The following is an 18,235-nucleotide window of genomic DNA, read 5'->3' as shown; positions in this document are numbered from 1 at the left end:
TCTTCCGACAGAAATCGTCGACCCTGTAAGGTCTTTCCCAAGGGACGGAAAGCATGGGGAGAGATCAAGGCTATAGGGCGGTTGCTGGAGTGACCGCCACTTGAGTTGGTGTAACTCCTGAATTACGGCATTTGCGATAGGGGGACATGCGTTAGTTAGCACGATGCATCAGTACCCTTTGTTGCAGATTTCTACACCTGTTGTTTTCGGCAGACATGCCGCCCAGTATACTTTCTTCATTCTCCGAAGGATCTCTACCGGTGTTTGCCCTTCGGCAGCCAAGAAATGAACAGCAAAACGTTTGTCTGTTTGGACGCACTTAGTAATAACTTCACGATAGTTCACGTTTCCGCATTTACTGAAAAGGTATTGGAACGATACGAATGCCACACTAATCCGAAGCCTACATGTCGGTGCTTGTATACCTGCATCGGAGTCACGGTACCCTGCACCTACGCTGCAAACGGAATACAAAGAGCAACATTCTTCATAGAAAATGATTTAATGATGTGCTATTACAACAATTTTCATAGCTTTAAAAAGTTGCAAGCAATCGCAACTTAATACGTTGAACGTACAATTCACGAGTAACCCTGACACAGTTTCAATTTATGTTGTTACTCACACCTGCACATTAACCAAGAGCATTTGAGACCACATTTGAATACTGCACGGAAACAATTTTATGAATTTACAGTATTTGTCCTTAGTATTCCAAACAGAAGCCTTCTCCTCACTTACAACAATTACACAATTCATGTAAGCTGCTGTTTTGCGCTCAGAGAAACAAATAACAATGAAAGAACAATACCCTTAAGCTTCTCATTTCAAAAAGGACGTGGATAAGCGGTACTTTGTCTTTTATTTGCGAGATCTGAAGAGGAACGAGACCCTTTTCCGTGTGAAATCCGATTACGTTTACCTGTTCGCGGCTTTAGATTATAACAGCAGAAAAGGCGAGGATTGTGTTTTTTCGTCACGGATATCTTGCGTGGGTTTTTTCCCGCATGAGACGTAGCACAGATGCGTTGCACTAGCAGACGTCTCGTTATCGTTTCGTACTGTTTACGCAACGTCATAGTAACAGCGTTGCTAGTTATTAGCATCAATACCTAACATGTAGGGAGTGTTGTATGAAAGACAGCAACTACATCAGGGACTCAAAATTTTCCGTTACGTTAGCTGTGGGGCTATGTATGTACAAACAACCTGTATCATATTTCAGGCATCTTATATAACATTAATCTATTGAATGTAAGTATCGGTCCTCGTTGTGAGGCGACTTGATATCAAGCTGTTCAGCGTTGCATATTATAATCTCACTTGTTTTATAGCTATTTCGGAGAACTTCTAATGAAATCTGCAGGACTCGGCATTTATAAAGCTTTGAAGAATCTTTTTATTTACTGTTCATAATTTACGTAAGTTTGCAGAGATTCCTCAGACGCTAAACAGTGCCCTCGAACTGGGTTGTTAATGGACTCAGTATGTGAGACCATGGCCATGGCACGGCGAAACTTGATTAGAAAAGCCAAACGACTTTGTGACACCACGATAGTTCCACAAGATCTGAAATTCGCATGTGAAAAATGCAGCAAACATTGCCTTAGTACCGTCACATTATTGCGATCGTTGTCCGCCTGCTTAGCTGAGTGGTTACGTGCTTGCCTCCCATGTACTGGGCACAGGTTCGATTCCCGACAGGGAATGTGTTGTGTTGCCCTTATCATCATTTCATCCTCATCATCGGCCGCAAGTTGCCCAATGTGGCGCCGAATGCCATACGATCATTTCACTTTCATTCTGATCGTTGAGGCACGGTAGTGAATTACGTGATCGTAGAGAGAGGTATACATGGAACACCCTCTTTACGATTGAGACACGCGAGAAAGTATAACGAGAACTTGCTACTACGGATTTCCACTTAACTGTATACTCTTACCTTCCTCGAGATGTGAGAACTTACATATCCGGCAAATACTGTAACACAGTCAGTTTAACGTGAAATATGAACTATATAGATATCGTTAAATTTGTTAGAAGATATTTTTACATACTCACATAAAGCATATGACGGTCACATTAGTGGCTATTTATAGTCTTAGAAATAACTTGTAAATGATCACCACGTTTTTGGATTTGTGGAGCGAGATCTACTGATCTATCGTCTACAGCAGTTGCCACTGTTGCATTGAATGTCAGGAATGTCGAGACGATTATAGATCATGAAAATATATCCGAATACTAGTTCGATATTCCTAACAGCACGGAGAGCGTTTGCACTTAAAATCACACCACTTAACCTGACGTATTACAGGAAAATTAGGGTAATACAGGAAGTCCTGCAATTAACTGATGAATAACAAGGACTCACAAATCTGACACCACCGTGTGTGATGTGTATACTACTGGTAGTAATAACAAGACAATACTTGCGTAACTGATAGCAGTGACGCGAGGAGTGCGCATCCAAGCAAAGAATGAAGTTCGGTACAGACTGGAGGATAGCGAGAATATCTTCTGTGAAAGAAAGCGCACGGTATATGTGGTACCTATTCCAAATAAAATAGGTCACATGTATTCAGAATCGTGTTCCTGCAGGTTATGGTAGAGATCTTCTCGCTTGTAACAGCACACTGTACCGGAGCCAACAGTTTCAACAGACAACTCACATTCAATCGCAGCGTGGAAGAAACGCCCACGATGACATCAGGGTTAGGTATGTTTAGCAACAAGTGTGAAGAAATCCTTTTGTGCGGCAGTATGATAGCAGAATATGTGGAAATCCATGCCTCATGATGATTATGGCTGTAGCTACTACTTGATATTACGGCAGACATTTGACTCCATGAGAACAATCTGCAGAAATTACTCGTGTGATGCAATATTCATGGCTGAATAGGAGTATGACAGTCTTATGTGACGCACATTGGCATGGTTAGATTCTTTCTTTCTTTCCTTTGCTACAGCCTGTATCCCTCATTGGGCACAGTTAAGTACGGATTTGGCATGGTTAATTTTAAGGGGTGGCCGGATACCCTTCCTGCCGCTACCCTATACCCCCCAGGACGGAATTAGTGTACCCCAGCTGTCTGCGGCTGAACAGGATTATGACAGTCTTATGTGACGCACATTGGCACGGTTAGAATCTTTCTTTCTTTCCTTTGCTACAGCCTGTATCCCTCATTGGGCGCAGGGTTGGCACAGTTAAGTACGGATTTGGCATGGTTAATTTTAAGGGGTGGCCGGATACCCTTCCTGCCGCTACCCTATACCCCCCAGGACGGAATTAGTGTACCCCAGCTGTCTGCGGCTGAATAGGATTATGACAGTCTTATGTGACGCACATTGGCACGGTTAGATTCTTTCTTTCTTTCCTTTGCTACAGCCTGTATCCCTCATTGGGTGCAGCATCGGTACAGTTAAGTACGGATTTGGCTTGGTTAATTTTAAGGGGCGGCCGGATACCCTTCCTGCCGCTACCCTATACGCCCTGGGACGGAATTAGTGTACCCCAGCTGTCTGCAGCTGAATAGGATTATGACAGTCTTATGTGATGCACATTGGCACGGTTAGATTCTTTCTTTCTTTCCTTTGCTACAGCCTGTATCCCTCATTGGGCGCAGGGTCGGCACAGTTAAGTACGGATTTGGCATGGTTAATTTTAAGGGGTGGCCGGATACCCTTCCTGCCGCTACCCTATACCCCCTGGGACGGAATTAGTGTACCCCAGCTGTCTGTGGCTGAATAGGATTATGACACTCTTATGTGACGCACATTGGCACGGTTAGATTCTTTCTTTCTTTCCTTTGCTACAGCCTGTATCCCTCATTGGGTGCAGCATCGGTACAGTTAAGTACGGATTTGGCTTGGTTAATTTTAAGGGGCGGCCGGATACCCTTCCTGCCGCTACCCTATACGCCCTGGGACGGAATTAGTGTACCCCAGCTGTCTGCAGCTGAATAGGATTATGACAGTCTTATGTGATGCACATTGGCACGGTTAGATTCTTTCTTTCTTTCCTTTGCTACAGCCTGTATCCCTCATTGGGCGCAGGGTCGGCACAGTTAAGTACGGATTTGGCATGGTTAATTTTAAGGGGTGGCCGGATACCCTTCCTGCCGCTACCCTATACCCCCTGGGACGGAATTAGTGTACCCCAGCTGTCTGTGGCTGAATAGGATTATGACACTCTTATGTGACGCACATTGGCACGGTTAGATTCTTTCTTTCTTTCCTTTGCTACAGCCTGTATCCCTCATTGGGCGCAGGGTCGGCACAGTTAAGTACGGATTTGGCATGGTTAATTTTAAGGGGTGGCCGGATACCCTTCCTGCCGCTACCCTATACCCCCCTGGACGGAATTAGTGTACCCCAGCTGTCTGCAGCTGAATAGGATTATGACTGTCTTATGTGACGCACATTGGCACGGTTAGATTCTTTCTTTCTTTCCTTTGCTACAGCCTGTATCCCTCATTGGGCGCAGCGTCAGAACAGTTAAGTACGGATTTGGCTTGGTTAATTTTAAGGGGTGGCCGGATACCCTTCCTGCCGCTACCCTATACGCCCTGGGACGGAATTAGTGTACCCCAGCTGTCTGCGGCTGTATAGGATTATGATAGTCTTATGTGGCGCACATTGGCACGGTTAGATTCTTTCTTTCTTTAATTTGATACAGCCTGTATCCCTCACTGGGCGCAGGGTCGGCACAGTTAAGTACGGATTTGGCATGGTTAATTTTAAGGGGTGGCCGGATACCATTTCCTGCCGCTACCGTATACCCACCGGGATGGAATTAGTGTACCCCAGCTGTCTGCGTCTAGTGTAAATCGTGGAATAGTGTGAATGTGTTTCAAATGTCTGCGAGTCGTGTAACTGAGGCGGGACGTGCGGACCAGCCCGGTATTAACCTAGTAGGATGTGGAAAATCGACATTGCCATGGTTAGATATTTGTTCTGAATCGAATCAATAAGGAACTTTATAGCGATCAAATTAGATGTATTAGAAAATTACGCCGTTTTACGACTTCCAGTCAGGATCTTTGTGCTGCCCCACAATTGTTCGACACCATACTCTACTTGATGAGCCGATTCCTTAGAGACTGGTTAGGAGACACGGGTTTCCGATGGTAGAATTGACGGATCAGAGTGACGGTTACCTGCAGGCAGGTCCCGGGAGTGGTGATGAGCGTGTAGATGATGTACAGGGGGATGCAGACGAGGGAGGAGGCGGTCAGCACCCAGCCGACGCTGATGCTCCACGCGGGGTACACGTACTCGCCAGGCAGCATCTCCTCGTACCCCATCAGCGAGAAGATGAAGATCACCTGCAGGCATGCGTCAGCTTCAGTTACGTTACAGTTCCATCATATATTTACCTCTACGCTGCTTGGAACCACTTGTGCAAAATGGTTCAAATGGCTCTGGGCACTATGGGAATTAACATCAGAGGTCAACAGTCTCCCAGAACTTAGAACTACTTAAACCTAACTAACCTAAGGACATCACACACATCCAAGCCCGAGGCAGGATTCGAACCTGCGACCGTAGCGGTCACGCGGTTCCAGACTGAAGCACCTAGAACCGCTCGTCCATAGCGGCCGGCTGGAACCACTTGTGACATGACTCGGTCGATAATTCTGTTTCTCACATTATCATCTATATCTTTTGCTCCAACACACTGCAATGCTAGTTATTAGACATCTGACATTTTATATGACGCCTCGACACCGATATTTCTATATTTTAGCTTCACATTCTTTTCTTTTTACTTTTTATTTCATCAGAAAAGTTCGCCTGCTCACCTTACCTGTCATCTATATTCCAGGATACATCTTTATTTATAAAAGGCAATGTCCTGACTGACTGATTGATTTATTGACTCATCAGCGCCCAGCAAAAACTGCTAAGGATAAAACTTGAAATTTGGAGACAGTATGGGTCTTATACTGTAGGCGTCGTTTAAGGAAGGATTTTTCGGAATTCTAACGCTAAGAGGGCAGAAATAGCGGATGAAGTGTTTCTTAAAAAAAAATGATGTTATTAAGGCAGTTTTAAGGCTAGCCCTACGAAAACGGGTGTTTGGTTTCTCGATCAGAAGTAAAGAATATGTGTTTCAGCATTTTTGGATATTTAACCCTGTTGGAGTGAAATAGTGGGTGAAAGTTATTTTTGAAGACATATCATTATTAAAGAACTACTAAAGTATTTTAAAGCTACGTGTATGAACTCTGCTATTTGACTTATCGGTTACAAATAAAAAATGTTTCAGTGTTTTTGGAAATTGTGCCCATAAGGGGGTGAAATAGGGGATGGAGGATGAGATTTTTCTTGAAAATATTTTATTATGAAAGCATTTTTAAAGCAAAATCTATGAAAATTTAAATTTACCTTCTCTGTCAGAAATAAAACATACACACATCAATGTTTTTGGAATTTCAACCCCTAAGGGGATGAAATGAGGTCAGTGCGATACATTGCCTCATCATCGCCCAGCCACAGCTGCTAAGAATAGAAACTAAGTTTGTAGATGGTGCGGATCTGATACTGTCCGAAATTCTGCTCCCAAGCGGTGAAAATAGGGGATGAAAGGCTTTTTGAAAGTATGTCGTTATTCAGGAAATTTTGAAGCTAGAACTTCGAAAACTGTTATTTGGTTTCTCAGTCAAAAAATAAAAAATACCTGATTCAGAATTTTTGGAAATCCAAATAGTGAATTGTTTTTGAAAATATATAATTACTAAAGGACTACTGAAGGATTTTTAAGGCTACATCTATGACAATTGGTGCTCGACTTCTCGGTTAGAAATAAAAAAAGAACAAAAAAGGACAGTTGTTTCAGTGATTCCGAAATTCAACCCTTAAGGCAGTGCAAAAGGGGATGAAAATTTTTACATTAATAAAAATTTTACATTAATAAAAATTTAAAGCTAAATTTATCAAAACTGGTATTTCACTTCTTGGTTAGATGTAAATAAATATTTATAAGAGGATGAAAGTTGTTATGGAAATATCTCCGCGAAAACGAAAAAGGCATGATTAAAAAAATTTTGGAGTCCAGCCAGCAGAATCACTTTTTGGTCAGAAGTAAATACGGATAGACCATGCTTATATGACCTTAATTAGCGTGAAAAGCTTAGAAGGTGTTGAAATTCGTGAACAACATAAAAATTCGATTAAATAAAAAAAATCTCTGCAGGCCATACAGTCTACGCGAACAGAGCAGCGGACACTAAGCTAATGAATGATGTTTCTCTTTTACACTGATTGTACCTTTTCCATAACTGTAGTCAAAAGCTGGTTCTATGTACAGGATTTCCGCGTTAAACACATAATAATATAAAATGTAATAACTTGAGACGTAATAGAGATATTTATTGACGGTATGTATCTACAAGTGTGGTAACTCAATATGTTTTTTACACACCTAATACCCCACGATATACGCTCCATTACTTGCGTGACAGGTCTGTATTCCACTTCCCTCCAAGTGTTCTGCGGAATTTGCAGGAATAACAGTTGCGTTAGTTGCACGAATGAAAATGAAGCAGATCTGGTAGATCACGAACTACTGTGTGGTACACTTGATTCTCGATAAACCCCGACAGAGAAAAATCAAGTGGCGTAACGAACTTTAGCTCTGTGAGAGAAAGCAAACAGAACACAATTTGCTGTGGAGTTCACATGTCTACGGATGAGCGTTTACGTGAAAAAAAAAAGAAAAAGAAAAAGCCGTTAAGCTCCTGCGCACGCTGTACCAACTGCCACAAGCAAACCCAGAAACCATTTTAAGTTACCAATAAATATCTCAACAACGTCTAAAGTATTTACATTTTATATTATTATATATTGATTACAAAACCCCCTATTGCAAGCTGTAATATGATTACTCACCAACAAACGCGCCAAAGTACTTGCGTCGTTGAATACTTCGGTTCCCATCAGATCACCGAAGTTAAGCAAAGTAGGGAATGGCTGGTACTGGGATGGATTACCGTCTGATTATATCACGCGCTGTTCGCAGTTTTCCCTTTTCTATCAAGGCAAAATGGAGGAGGAGTGTTTGTGTAAAGTCCGTGATCGTTACGCTTCCACCAATATCCTGGATGAAAATGCAAACCTCTCCACATCGTCTCATGAAGTGAGAGCATGTGATGTGACACTGTTGACGGAGATCCACCAGTCGGATGAGGACTTTGCGCTCCGTGGCCCCCTTGGTCCTGTTCAACAGGAGTAGGCTATGTGCCGGCACCGGGTTTCATACTTCCCCCTTCTTTGTCACCATGAAATACAAACATAAAACCACACTCTACATACACCTTATAGACCTCCATACTTATTTTGTTTTTGAGTCATTCGTCTTCTGGCTGGTTTGATACAGACCGTCACGAATTCCTCTCCTTCATCTCAGAGTAGCACTTGAAACCTACGCTTTCAATTACTTTTGGATGTATTCCAGTCTCTGTCTTCCTCTACAGTTTTTGCCTCTAGTACCATAGAAGTCATCCCTCATGTCTTAACAGGTATCGTATCATCCTGTCCCTTTCCCTTGTCGATGTTTTCCACATATTCTTTTCATCTCCGATTCTGCGCAAAACCTCCTCATTCCTTACCTTATCAGTCCACTTAATTTTCAACCTGTAGCACCACATCTCACATGCTTCGATTCTCTTCTGTTCCGGTTTTCCCACAGTCCATGTTTCACTACGTGTGCTGTGCTCTAACGTACATTCTCAGAAATTTCTTCCTCAAATTAAGGCCTATGTTAGATACTAGTAGACTTTTGTTGCCCACGAATGATCTTTTTGCCATTGCTAGTCTGCTTTTGATGCCCTGCTTGTTCCGTCCGTCATTGGTTATTTTGCTGCTTAGGTAGTAGATTTCCTTAACTTTATTCGCTTTGTGACCATCAATCCTGATGTTAAGTTTCTCGCTGTTCTCATTTCTGTTACTTCTCAAAATTTTCAGTCCATATTCTGTACATTCCTTTCAGCAGATCATGTAATTCTCCTTCACTTTCAGTCAGGACAGCAATGTCATCAGCGAATCGTATCATTGATTTCATTTCATCTAGCACCTTAACTCCACTACTGAACCTTTCTTTTACTTCCATCATTCCTTCTTCGATGTACAGATTGAACAGTACGGGTGAAAGGCAACATCCCTTTCTTACACTTTTTTAAATCCGAGCACTCCGCTCTTGGTCATCCACTCTTATTATATCCTCTTGGCTCTTGTACATATTGTATATTACCCATCTGTCCCTATAGCCTAGGCCTACCCCTGTTTTTCTCAGAATTTCAAACATCTTGCACCATTTAACACTGTCGAACGCTTTTCCCAGGTCGACAAATCCTACGAACGTGTCTTGATTTTTCTTTGGTCTTGCTTCCATTATCAACCGCAACGTAAGAATTTCCTCTGTGGTGCCTTTACCCTTCCTAAAGCCAAACTGATCGTCATCTAACACATCCTCAATTTTCTTTTCCATTCTTCTGTATATTATTCTTCTAAGAAGCTTGGATGTCTGAGCTGTTAAGCTGATTGCGCGATAATTCTCGAACTTGTCAGCTCTTGCAGTCTTCGGAATTGTGTGGATAATTTTCCGAAAGTCAGATGGTATGTCGCCAGACTCATACATTCTACACATCGACGTGAATAGTCGTTTTGTTGCAGATTTTACAAATTCTGTTTTATTTGATCTCAACTCCTCCAACGCTCTTTTACATTCTGATGCTAATACTGGGTCCGCTACTTCTTCTAAATCGATTCCTGTTTCTTCTTCTATTACACCAGACAATTCTTCCCCCTCTGCATTGAACAGTGAAATTCCCTTTGCACTCTTAATTTTACCACCTTGCTTTTAATGTCACCGAAGGTTATTTTGGCTTTCCCGTATGCTGAGTCAGTCCTTCCAACAATCATTTCTTTTTAGATTTCTTCACATTTTTCATGCAGTCATTTCGCTTTAGCTTCCCTGCACTTCCTATTTATTTCATTATAGACTGACGTGTTTCTGTATTCCTCAATACCCTTGAACATTTTTGTACTTCCTTCTTTCATCGATCAACTGAAGTATTTCTTCTGTTATCCATGGTTTCTGCGGAGCTACCTTCTGACGTGTTTCTGTATTCCTCAATACCGTTGAACATTTTTGTACTTCCTTCTTTCATCGATTAACTGAAGTGTTACTTCTGTTATCCATGGTTTCTGCGGAGCTACCTTCTTTGTACCTATGTTTTACTTTCCAACTTCTGTGACTGCCCTCTTCAGAGATGTCCATTCCTCTTCAACTGTTCTGCCTACGGAGCTATTCCTTATCGCTGTATCTACAGCTTCATAGAACTTCAAGCGTATCTTTTCATTCCTTAGTACTCCTGTATCCCACTTCCTAGCTTAGTGATTCTTTCTCACTAGCCGCTTAAACTTCAACCTACTGCTCATCACTACTACTTTTTGATCTGCAGCCATATTTGCTCATGGGTACGCCTTACAATCTAATATCTGATTTCAGAATCTCTGTCTGACCATGATGTAATCTAATTGAAATCTTCCCGTATCGCTCGGCCTTTTCCAGGTATACCACCTTCTCTTGTGATTCTTGAACAGAGTATTCGCTATTACTAGCTCAAATTTATTACAGAACTCAGTTAGTTTTTCTCCTCTCTCATTCCTTGTCCAAGCCTATATTCTCTGGTAACATTTTCTTCCACTTCCTCCCCTGCAACTGCATTCCAGTCCCCCATGGGTTTTAGGTTTTCATCTCCCTTTACGTACTGTGTTACCCTTTCAATATCCTCTTATACTTTCTCTTTCTCTTCGTCTCTGCAGTCGTGGACTGTGCGGCTGGTCCCGGCGGAGGTTCGAGTCCTCCCTCGGGAATCGGTGTGTGTGTTTGTCCTTGGGATAATTTTGGTTAAGTAGTGTGTAAGCTTAGGGACTGATGACCTTAGCAGTTAAGTCCCATAAGATTTCACACACATTCGTATCTCTTCGTCTTCAGCTTGCGATGTCGGCATGTATACCTGAATTATCATTGTCGGTGTTTATTTGCTGTCGATTCTGATAAGTACAACCTTATCACTGAACAGTTCACAATAACACACTCCGTGTCCTAATTTTGTATTCATAACGAATCCTACTCTCGTTATACAATTTTCTGCTGCTGTTGATGTTACTCTATACTCATCTGACCAGATATTCTTGTCTTCTTTCAATTTCACTTCACCGACCCCTACTGTATCTAGAATGTGCCTTTGGATTTCCCTTTTCAGATATTCTAGCTTCCCTACCACGTTCAAGCTTCTAACATACCACGCCCCGACTCGAATAACGTTTTTATTTCTTTCTCACGGTCACCTCCCGCTTGGCAATCCCCTCCTCGAGGTCCGAATGGGGAACTATTCCGGAATCTTTTGCCAATGGAGAGATCATCATGTCACTTTTTCAGTTACAGGCCACATGTCCTGTGGATACACATTGTGTGTCTTTAATGCAGTGGTTTCCATTGCCTTCTGCATCCTCATGCCGTTGATCATTGCTGATTCTTCCGCCTTTAGTGGCAGTTTCCCACCGCAAGTCCAAGAGCGTGCCCGGAACCGCTATCCACTCCTCCACCCTCTTTGACAAGGCCGTTGGTAGAATGAGGGTGACTTCTTATGCCGGAAGTCTTCGGCTGCCAATGCTGATTATTAATCAAAATTTAATCTGTGGTGGATTTCGAACCCGGGACCGAGGATGTTTTGATTACTCATCACAGACGCTACCCATTTTTTCTGATCTCATTTAGTTCGTTAATGTTCATTGCATTTTTCCGGGGTAGACGTCCCTTGACACCTGTTCAAGTTCATCGTTGATCCGTTCACTCAGCTTTTTATTACAGAGGGCAACTAACCATCTGACCGAACTCGGTGAACTACCGTGCCGGCTCCCCCTGGACTACAAGTGCTTGCTTATCACATGTATTTAAAACGAACAATTCCCACACTTCGCGTAGGTAAGGCGCCACTGTGAGAAAGAGAGAAAAATCTTTTCAGTTAGGTGGCTGAACGTGCCGTTCGGGACTCCCAGCAAACAATAGCACTCAACTTTTCTTTTTACATTTAATAATATAGTTACGATATCAGAATGCAGTGCTACTACTCACACTTTCTGTATTTTCACTGTCTGTTTTTAAATGTCTGTTTATGTTATTACACTTTTTACCTTTTTACACTATTGGCTGTGAGAGGTTACCGTTTTTCTTGCTTCGTTATACTCCCGTACAATTGAGTTGTGCTTTCATATTTATATATTTATCAAATTTCTGTGTCTACAGCCGATGTTTTGAAATATATTTTAGTAATTTTCAGCTCTCAGTGTATGAACCATCAGTATCTATACCTTTACTATGTTTTGCTTTTTATAACACACATCTACAGTGGATTTCTCTTTGATCTGTTTACTGTCAGCTTATGACTAGTTATAACCGTGCTTTCACATCTGACACACCAACTCTTGAGTATGGATTGATGTTTGTTACGTTGATTTTTGGCAGTTCTGCTGGGGCCGTTTCTATAACATCGCCATGTTGATATGGCGTGACGTGGTGCTTTAATTACATAAGGGCTTTTATAAATATTTGATTATGCAACTTTATGCACAGCTGATTGCTTATGTTTGCTGTATGTTTCTTTCCTTTATACAGACACTGTAGTTATGGCTGTTAATTGTAACCGGTAGTGACAATAAAGGATATATAGACATCACCATGACACGCATTTTATGAAATACTCATCAGCTGGCAACAATCGCCTTCAAAGAAATGTTGAATCACAAAAGAATTTATGTAACTGGAGTCTATTATTGTTCTATTTTCTCGACGTGTTTCGCAGTATGTCTCTTCAGGTGAACTAATTATGAAATGCTACTAAATGATGAAAATGGTTGTATGGTCAATGGCGCACTACAGACTCCATACCGAGGAGTACTAACGGCAAAACACCAGGTGCTTCGAGAAGGTTCATAGAATTTCGCAAGACTATATTATCTGCATGAATGAAATTAATAACTAGGGGAGCATTTTATATTGCCATTTCAAAACTAAATTCACTTTGAGACAGCTGTTTACTGCCGGCTCATGTGGTTGCTGGTAGTGGTCTACCTGGCGCGGCTACCTCACACTTTGCTTCGAACAAAAGGCATTTTGTGTTTTGAGTTTCAACATGTGTAGCTCAACTACATCTGCGGTGTGGGATTTTTGTCGAGGGTACTGCACTGCACCGCCGGCCGTAACGAGCATATACCAGGGTGGTCTGATAAGTCTGGTAAAAATGGAAGAAAAATAATTTGTTTCGTATACAGCTCACCTTACTTCTCGACATAGTCTCCTTTGAGGGATATACACTTGGTCCAGCGATCCTCCAGTATTTTCATTCCATCGGAAAAATAGGTTCAGTCAAACTCTGCAAAATCTCGTTGACTGCAATTATCACTTCTTCCCAGAAAGCCAAAGATTCCAGTTAGGGAACTGTAGACATCACTTGGGACTAAGTCAGGTGAATAGGGTGGATGAGAATCGGTTCAAAGCCCGATTAATGCATTTTCGTCGTCGTTTTCGCTGATGTGTGGGATGGTGCATTATCCTGCTGAAATAACACTTTTTTGCGTGCCAACCCAGGCTTTTTTTAAGCCAACGTCTGGATTTTTGTCGTACTTCTCGTCGTGATAACTGAAAATTTGTGAAAGATTACTCGAAAGTTTGATTCTAATCGTAACCGTAAAAAAGTGCTTCGAAGGACTATATTCATGCAAGTAAAAGACATGTAAATCGGATTGTTCTTTGGGAAATAAAAACCTTATAGTGCGAAGAGTTAATTACAGCTTATCTCAAGTTTCTATTTTCATTCATTTAGAAGACATAGTCTTATGGAACTGTAAAAACATATATACAGATCGAAAGGTACAGACAGTGAGTGATACTACAATCAAATTAAGCTATGTATTATTGTAATTGTTAATTAGGTTTAGGTCTTGTAGGTATAAGCTTGTTATAATACAGCAGCAGCTACGTACAAAAGAACTGTTGAGAATTATGCAAGTACTGGGTGCGTATTGCAGTTACAAAGCCCAAAAATTAACAAAATAAGGTATAATATGTTCCACCATGGGATAGTAGGTGATATTACAGTCAGCGATAATCTTCCACAGTTAATAATGTGACAATATTGATGGCGCTCTTAAATTATTACAGAGCCTCAAGAAAGTACAAAACGTTTGGTACATACTGTGTTACAGGAACAATGATGTTCTGATGAACTATGATGGTTAAGCAATAGTTAAGCAAAAAGTTATAGATGTGGTGTATTGCATCAGTATGCAGTGATATGTAGTTCAAACTCTTTGGTACTTCCAATATAGTTGCAACAAAATATTATCACGTTGTCAGCATTTTATCACAAAGAGCAACGAAAATACAGTTAATATCCCATTATTTTTGGACTCACATAACCGGTTTAAACTTTACTAGTTAAGCGTTCTTGAGACTTCTTTTGTCAATATAGCCAATATACGAAATGTCCATCTTCCATTTAATTATTGTGAGACATGCACTTGTCATTGCTCTGATACTGTTGCAGGACGACTGACTATTGTTGTTATAAAAGCAGTCATGGAGCTTAAGTGTGTTAACGAAAACACTGCACTGGCAACTGCTAGAGATATATTTGGAAATACAGGTAAGGGTTTCGCTATTGCAAGGGTTACAAAATAAACCAATGAAAATACGTGATGTGGCCCTGTGAGTCTTTCGTTGCATTCTTCCCTTCCGCTGATCATGTAGACCAGGCGTGTAAAACTTAACGCATTCACGATGTGCTTTATGCGTGCAGTCCGAGGCTCGGCCTGTCTCGACACATGTTCTCGGAACTACCTGATGCAGCGCGACATTTCATTAGCAGTGCGATGCGACGCTCTTTCTTCCAACATTAGGTGTGGTATTTTGCGGTCGGCACGACTTTCTTCAGTTCCGCAGAATCGTGTTATCAGCGCTGTTTATCATTCTCTATTTATTCGTAGCATAAAGGACTTCATTAGTCCAGTGGTTGGTTGCACAAAAAGAGGCAGTCTATCGATCTGTCATCCCAACCATTGAAAATGAATGGGAATCACAGAAGAAAAGGAAGAAAATTCTCAATGACTATCATGCAGTCACATAATAGACGGGTATTATAGATTTGCTATGGATGGCACTACAACACCATGCAAAAAGTCTAAGATTTAGTTTTTGGAGAAAGAGCGAAAAATTACAATGATCGACAAAGTTGTGGGACTGATTGTTCTGTAAATCAAGAAGCACTTTCTCTTAAATTAGCAGGCACGGAGCACTGATGAAATTAGTGGTATGAATAGTAAATTTTCTGAAGTTCCAAGCATTATTACATGATCAGTTGCAAGAGCTTTAACAGAATTGAACGAAGAGTATGGAGACGTTATATATTACTGCAAAGAACGTAGGCTAAATCCAGGTGCATACCTGCAACTGTTTTTTCACTTAAGACCCTCTATTGTTGAGTTTCTGAAGCAAAAAGAAAAGCAGGAAGGGAAATAAGAACGTTCAGAATCTATTCCAGACCTCTCACTGCAAGTGGACTTGACTGTAAGACGCTGAAAGATGATTTCTAATTTGGTGGGGATGCATTTAAAAAGAAAATCGCATTGTGGAAGGGGTGACTGACCATAAAAGCCGTCCATTTCCCTGAGCTCATGGGCGTTACAGAAACCGCGACTTCATTGTGGCGTTGAAGGGATTACAGAAACAGTAGTCTAAACGTTATGAGGACACTTCCAGCCTCACATTTGTCTTTGAGTTGTTTTCGAGCCCATTTGATATTTCAGTTGAATGCGCCCCTCTACTTGTGCAGACGGGACCGATCGATCTGTAGCGCAATCAACGTTTAAAAGACCAACTATTTTAGGATAAACCACTTCAGGAGTTCTACATTGTTTTCCTTGGGAAGAGATTCCACGTCCCCATAATGAGGTTGCAAACTTGATACAATATTGCAATCAGCATATGTGAACGATAGGCTTATTTCGATCATGAAACTAATTGAGTCACGATTACGTTGCAACTGAAGTAACAAAAATCTACGTAATTGTCTGCATCGGTCTATATGCAGATAGTTTGTACCAGATTATGTTTTTAGCATGCCAAAAGTTATTCAACAATACGAAAGAAATCTTTTCGTGTATGATGTATGTTGCTATCAAATGTGATACCAAATCAAATGTCTCTAACCACTATGGATCTTAACATATGAAGTCATCAGTCCTCTAGACTTACAACTACGTAAACCTAACTAACCTAAGGACTTCACACACATCCATGCCCGAGGCAGGAATCGATCCTGCGACCGTAACAGCCCAGTAGTTCCCGACTGAAGTGCCTAGAGCCGCTCGGCGACTGCGGCTGTGAAACCAAGGTCCATGGAAAGTGTTCCTTGCAAACTGCATTGCCATCTAAAAGTGGCGCGTTCACAGTTTCCCCTTCTTCCGGCTCAGACAGCCGGACGTGATATTGGGGAGAAATATGCAGCCAGGCAGAAGAGATCGCTAGACACGTGCAGAATTCTTGGCCGTCCCTTACCGCAGGAAGAAGCGAAAATTCCACATTGTTTCTTGCAAATGGAAGCTAAGGCGAGGTATCTGCAACGGTATGTCCCAAGATAACACTGAAGTACACGTGAATAGTTAGAAGCAAGAAATTACTCCTGCAATGAAATTCACTAAGTCAAGTAGCTGTGACTTGGAGAGGGACTGTATTTTTCAAAACGGTTGTTCCCCTGATCCAATCAGATGGCAGGTTGCGCCCAACACCGCCCCATAAACAAGAGGACGAAATGTGGATATTTTCCTAGTCCTCAGAATTCCTGCATTTGAATTTTACTGAGGTAGGGGGGTAAGCATTGGAAAATAATTAAAGGCCTGTTATTCTACTCCAGTATTTTCCAAATAATTGTAACAGAATTCCATTGAGTATATTTAAGGTTTGTTAATTAGGTACATGTCCCACTGTAATTTGACTTTTATCAAATTGATATGGAAGGAGGCAGTTTATATGATATGTATACATGATTAGTGTTGAACTTAATGAACACTATTTTTAGTGCCACTCATGCAGCTACTTTTAACTACTTTTAAAAACAAGTGCTTTTTTTTTTTTTTTTTTTTTTTTTTTACAATTACTGGTTTTTAAATAGAAATTCATCCATGAAGTCGACAGAGATTTTCAGGAGAAATGATTTCAGTTTAGTTATAAAACTTGGTTTGTTGCCTGCCAGAATTATTATTATTATTCAGGTGTGGGCCCAATAGGACCACGCGAGGTACAATTAATCAATGTCGCGTTTGATGGTTGGCCTTCCTCTGTGCCCAAATTTGTTTCAGCCTTTCAGAATGAAATCTCTTTCTTTCATTAGGCGGTGTTCCAGTCCGTTTCCTAATTTCTCTCTGACCAACTTTACAATCACATTTCTTTTGTTACAACGTTTTTCTATCTGTAACGTCTGTCTGAGCTACACCGGCTACTTTAAGATACTCCTCAATCGCAGTGATCCGTTTGATCGGCTCAGTTTTGGCTTTACTTCTGTTTTCGTAGAATTTTACTATTTGTTTTGTCAACCTAGAGGGTGCTATTCTTTCAATGTGCTCATAAAATTTAAGTTTTCGTTTTCTCATGTCACAATGCGTATCTGTGTATTCTTCTATTTCCTTATTACTTCTCAGCCTGTATGTTTCTCTGTCAGTAATTCTGGGGCCTAATATTTTCCTAATAATCTTTCTTTCTTTCTTTTGAATTTCTTCAATATCCCTCTTTCTATTTAAAATTTATGTTTCTGCTCCATAAAGACATTCAGGTTTCATTACCCTGCTGTAATGTCTAAGTTTACTGAATTCAGAAAGTGATTTTTTACTATAAATATTTTGTGCTAATCTGAATGCAGTTGTCATTTTTTGACAGCGAACCTCGTTTGCAGCTTTTTCCAGACCAATTTCTTGTATGATTTCCCCCAAGTATTTAAATTGAGAAACCCTTTTCATTTTTTCATATTTCGTGTTCAAAAACTTTGGAGCTTGGTTGTTGCATGTCATATATTCCATTTTTTTAACTGATATTTGTAGTCCTACGTTTCTTCCAACTTCTTTAAGAATTTCAATTTGTTTTTGCGCTGTGGTAATATCCCTAGTTAAAAGTGCT

The 18,235-nt window shown here is 41.0% G+C and overlaps 1 protein-coding gene across 1 annotated transcript in view; it reads right to left on the bottom strand.

Moving 5' to 3' along the window:
* Positions 1–18,235, bottom strand: part of LOC126113047 (sodium-dependent serotonin transporter-like) — a 519,069-nt gene that overhangs the window by 21,730 nt on the left and 479,104 nt on the right. The window contains exon 11 of the mRNA XM_049915015.1: positions 5,160–5,327. Coding sequence (XP_049770972.1) covers positions 5,160–5,327 — 168 coding nt within the window. The remainder of the gene's footprint in view (positions 1–5,159; positions 5,328–18,235) is intronic.

Source organism: Schistocerca cancellata, chromosome 1 (assembly GCF_023864275.1).
Source record: "Schistocerca cancellata isolate TAMUIC-IGC-003103 chromosome 1, iqSchCanc2.1, whole genome shotgun sequence".
Lineage (NCBI taxonomy): Eukaryota > Metazoa > Arthropoda > Insecta > Orthoptera > Acrididae > Schistocerca > Schistocerca cancellata.
The sequence above is the reverse complement of the archived record's forward strand: the minus strand, read 5'-3'. Positions and strand labels throughout refer to the sequence as shown.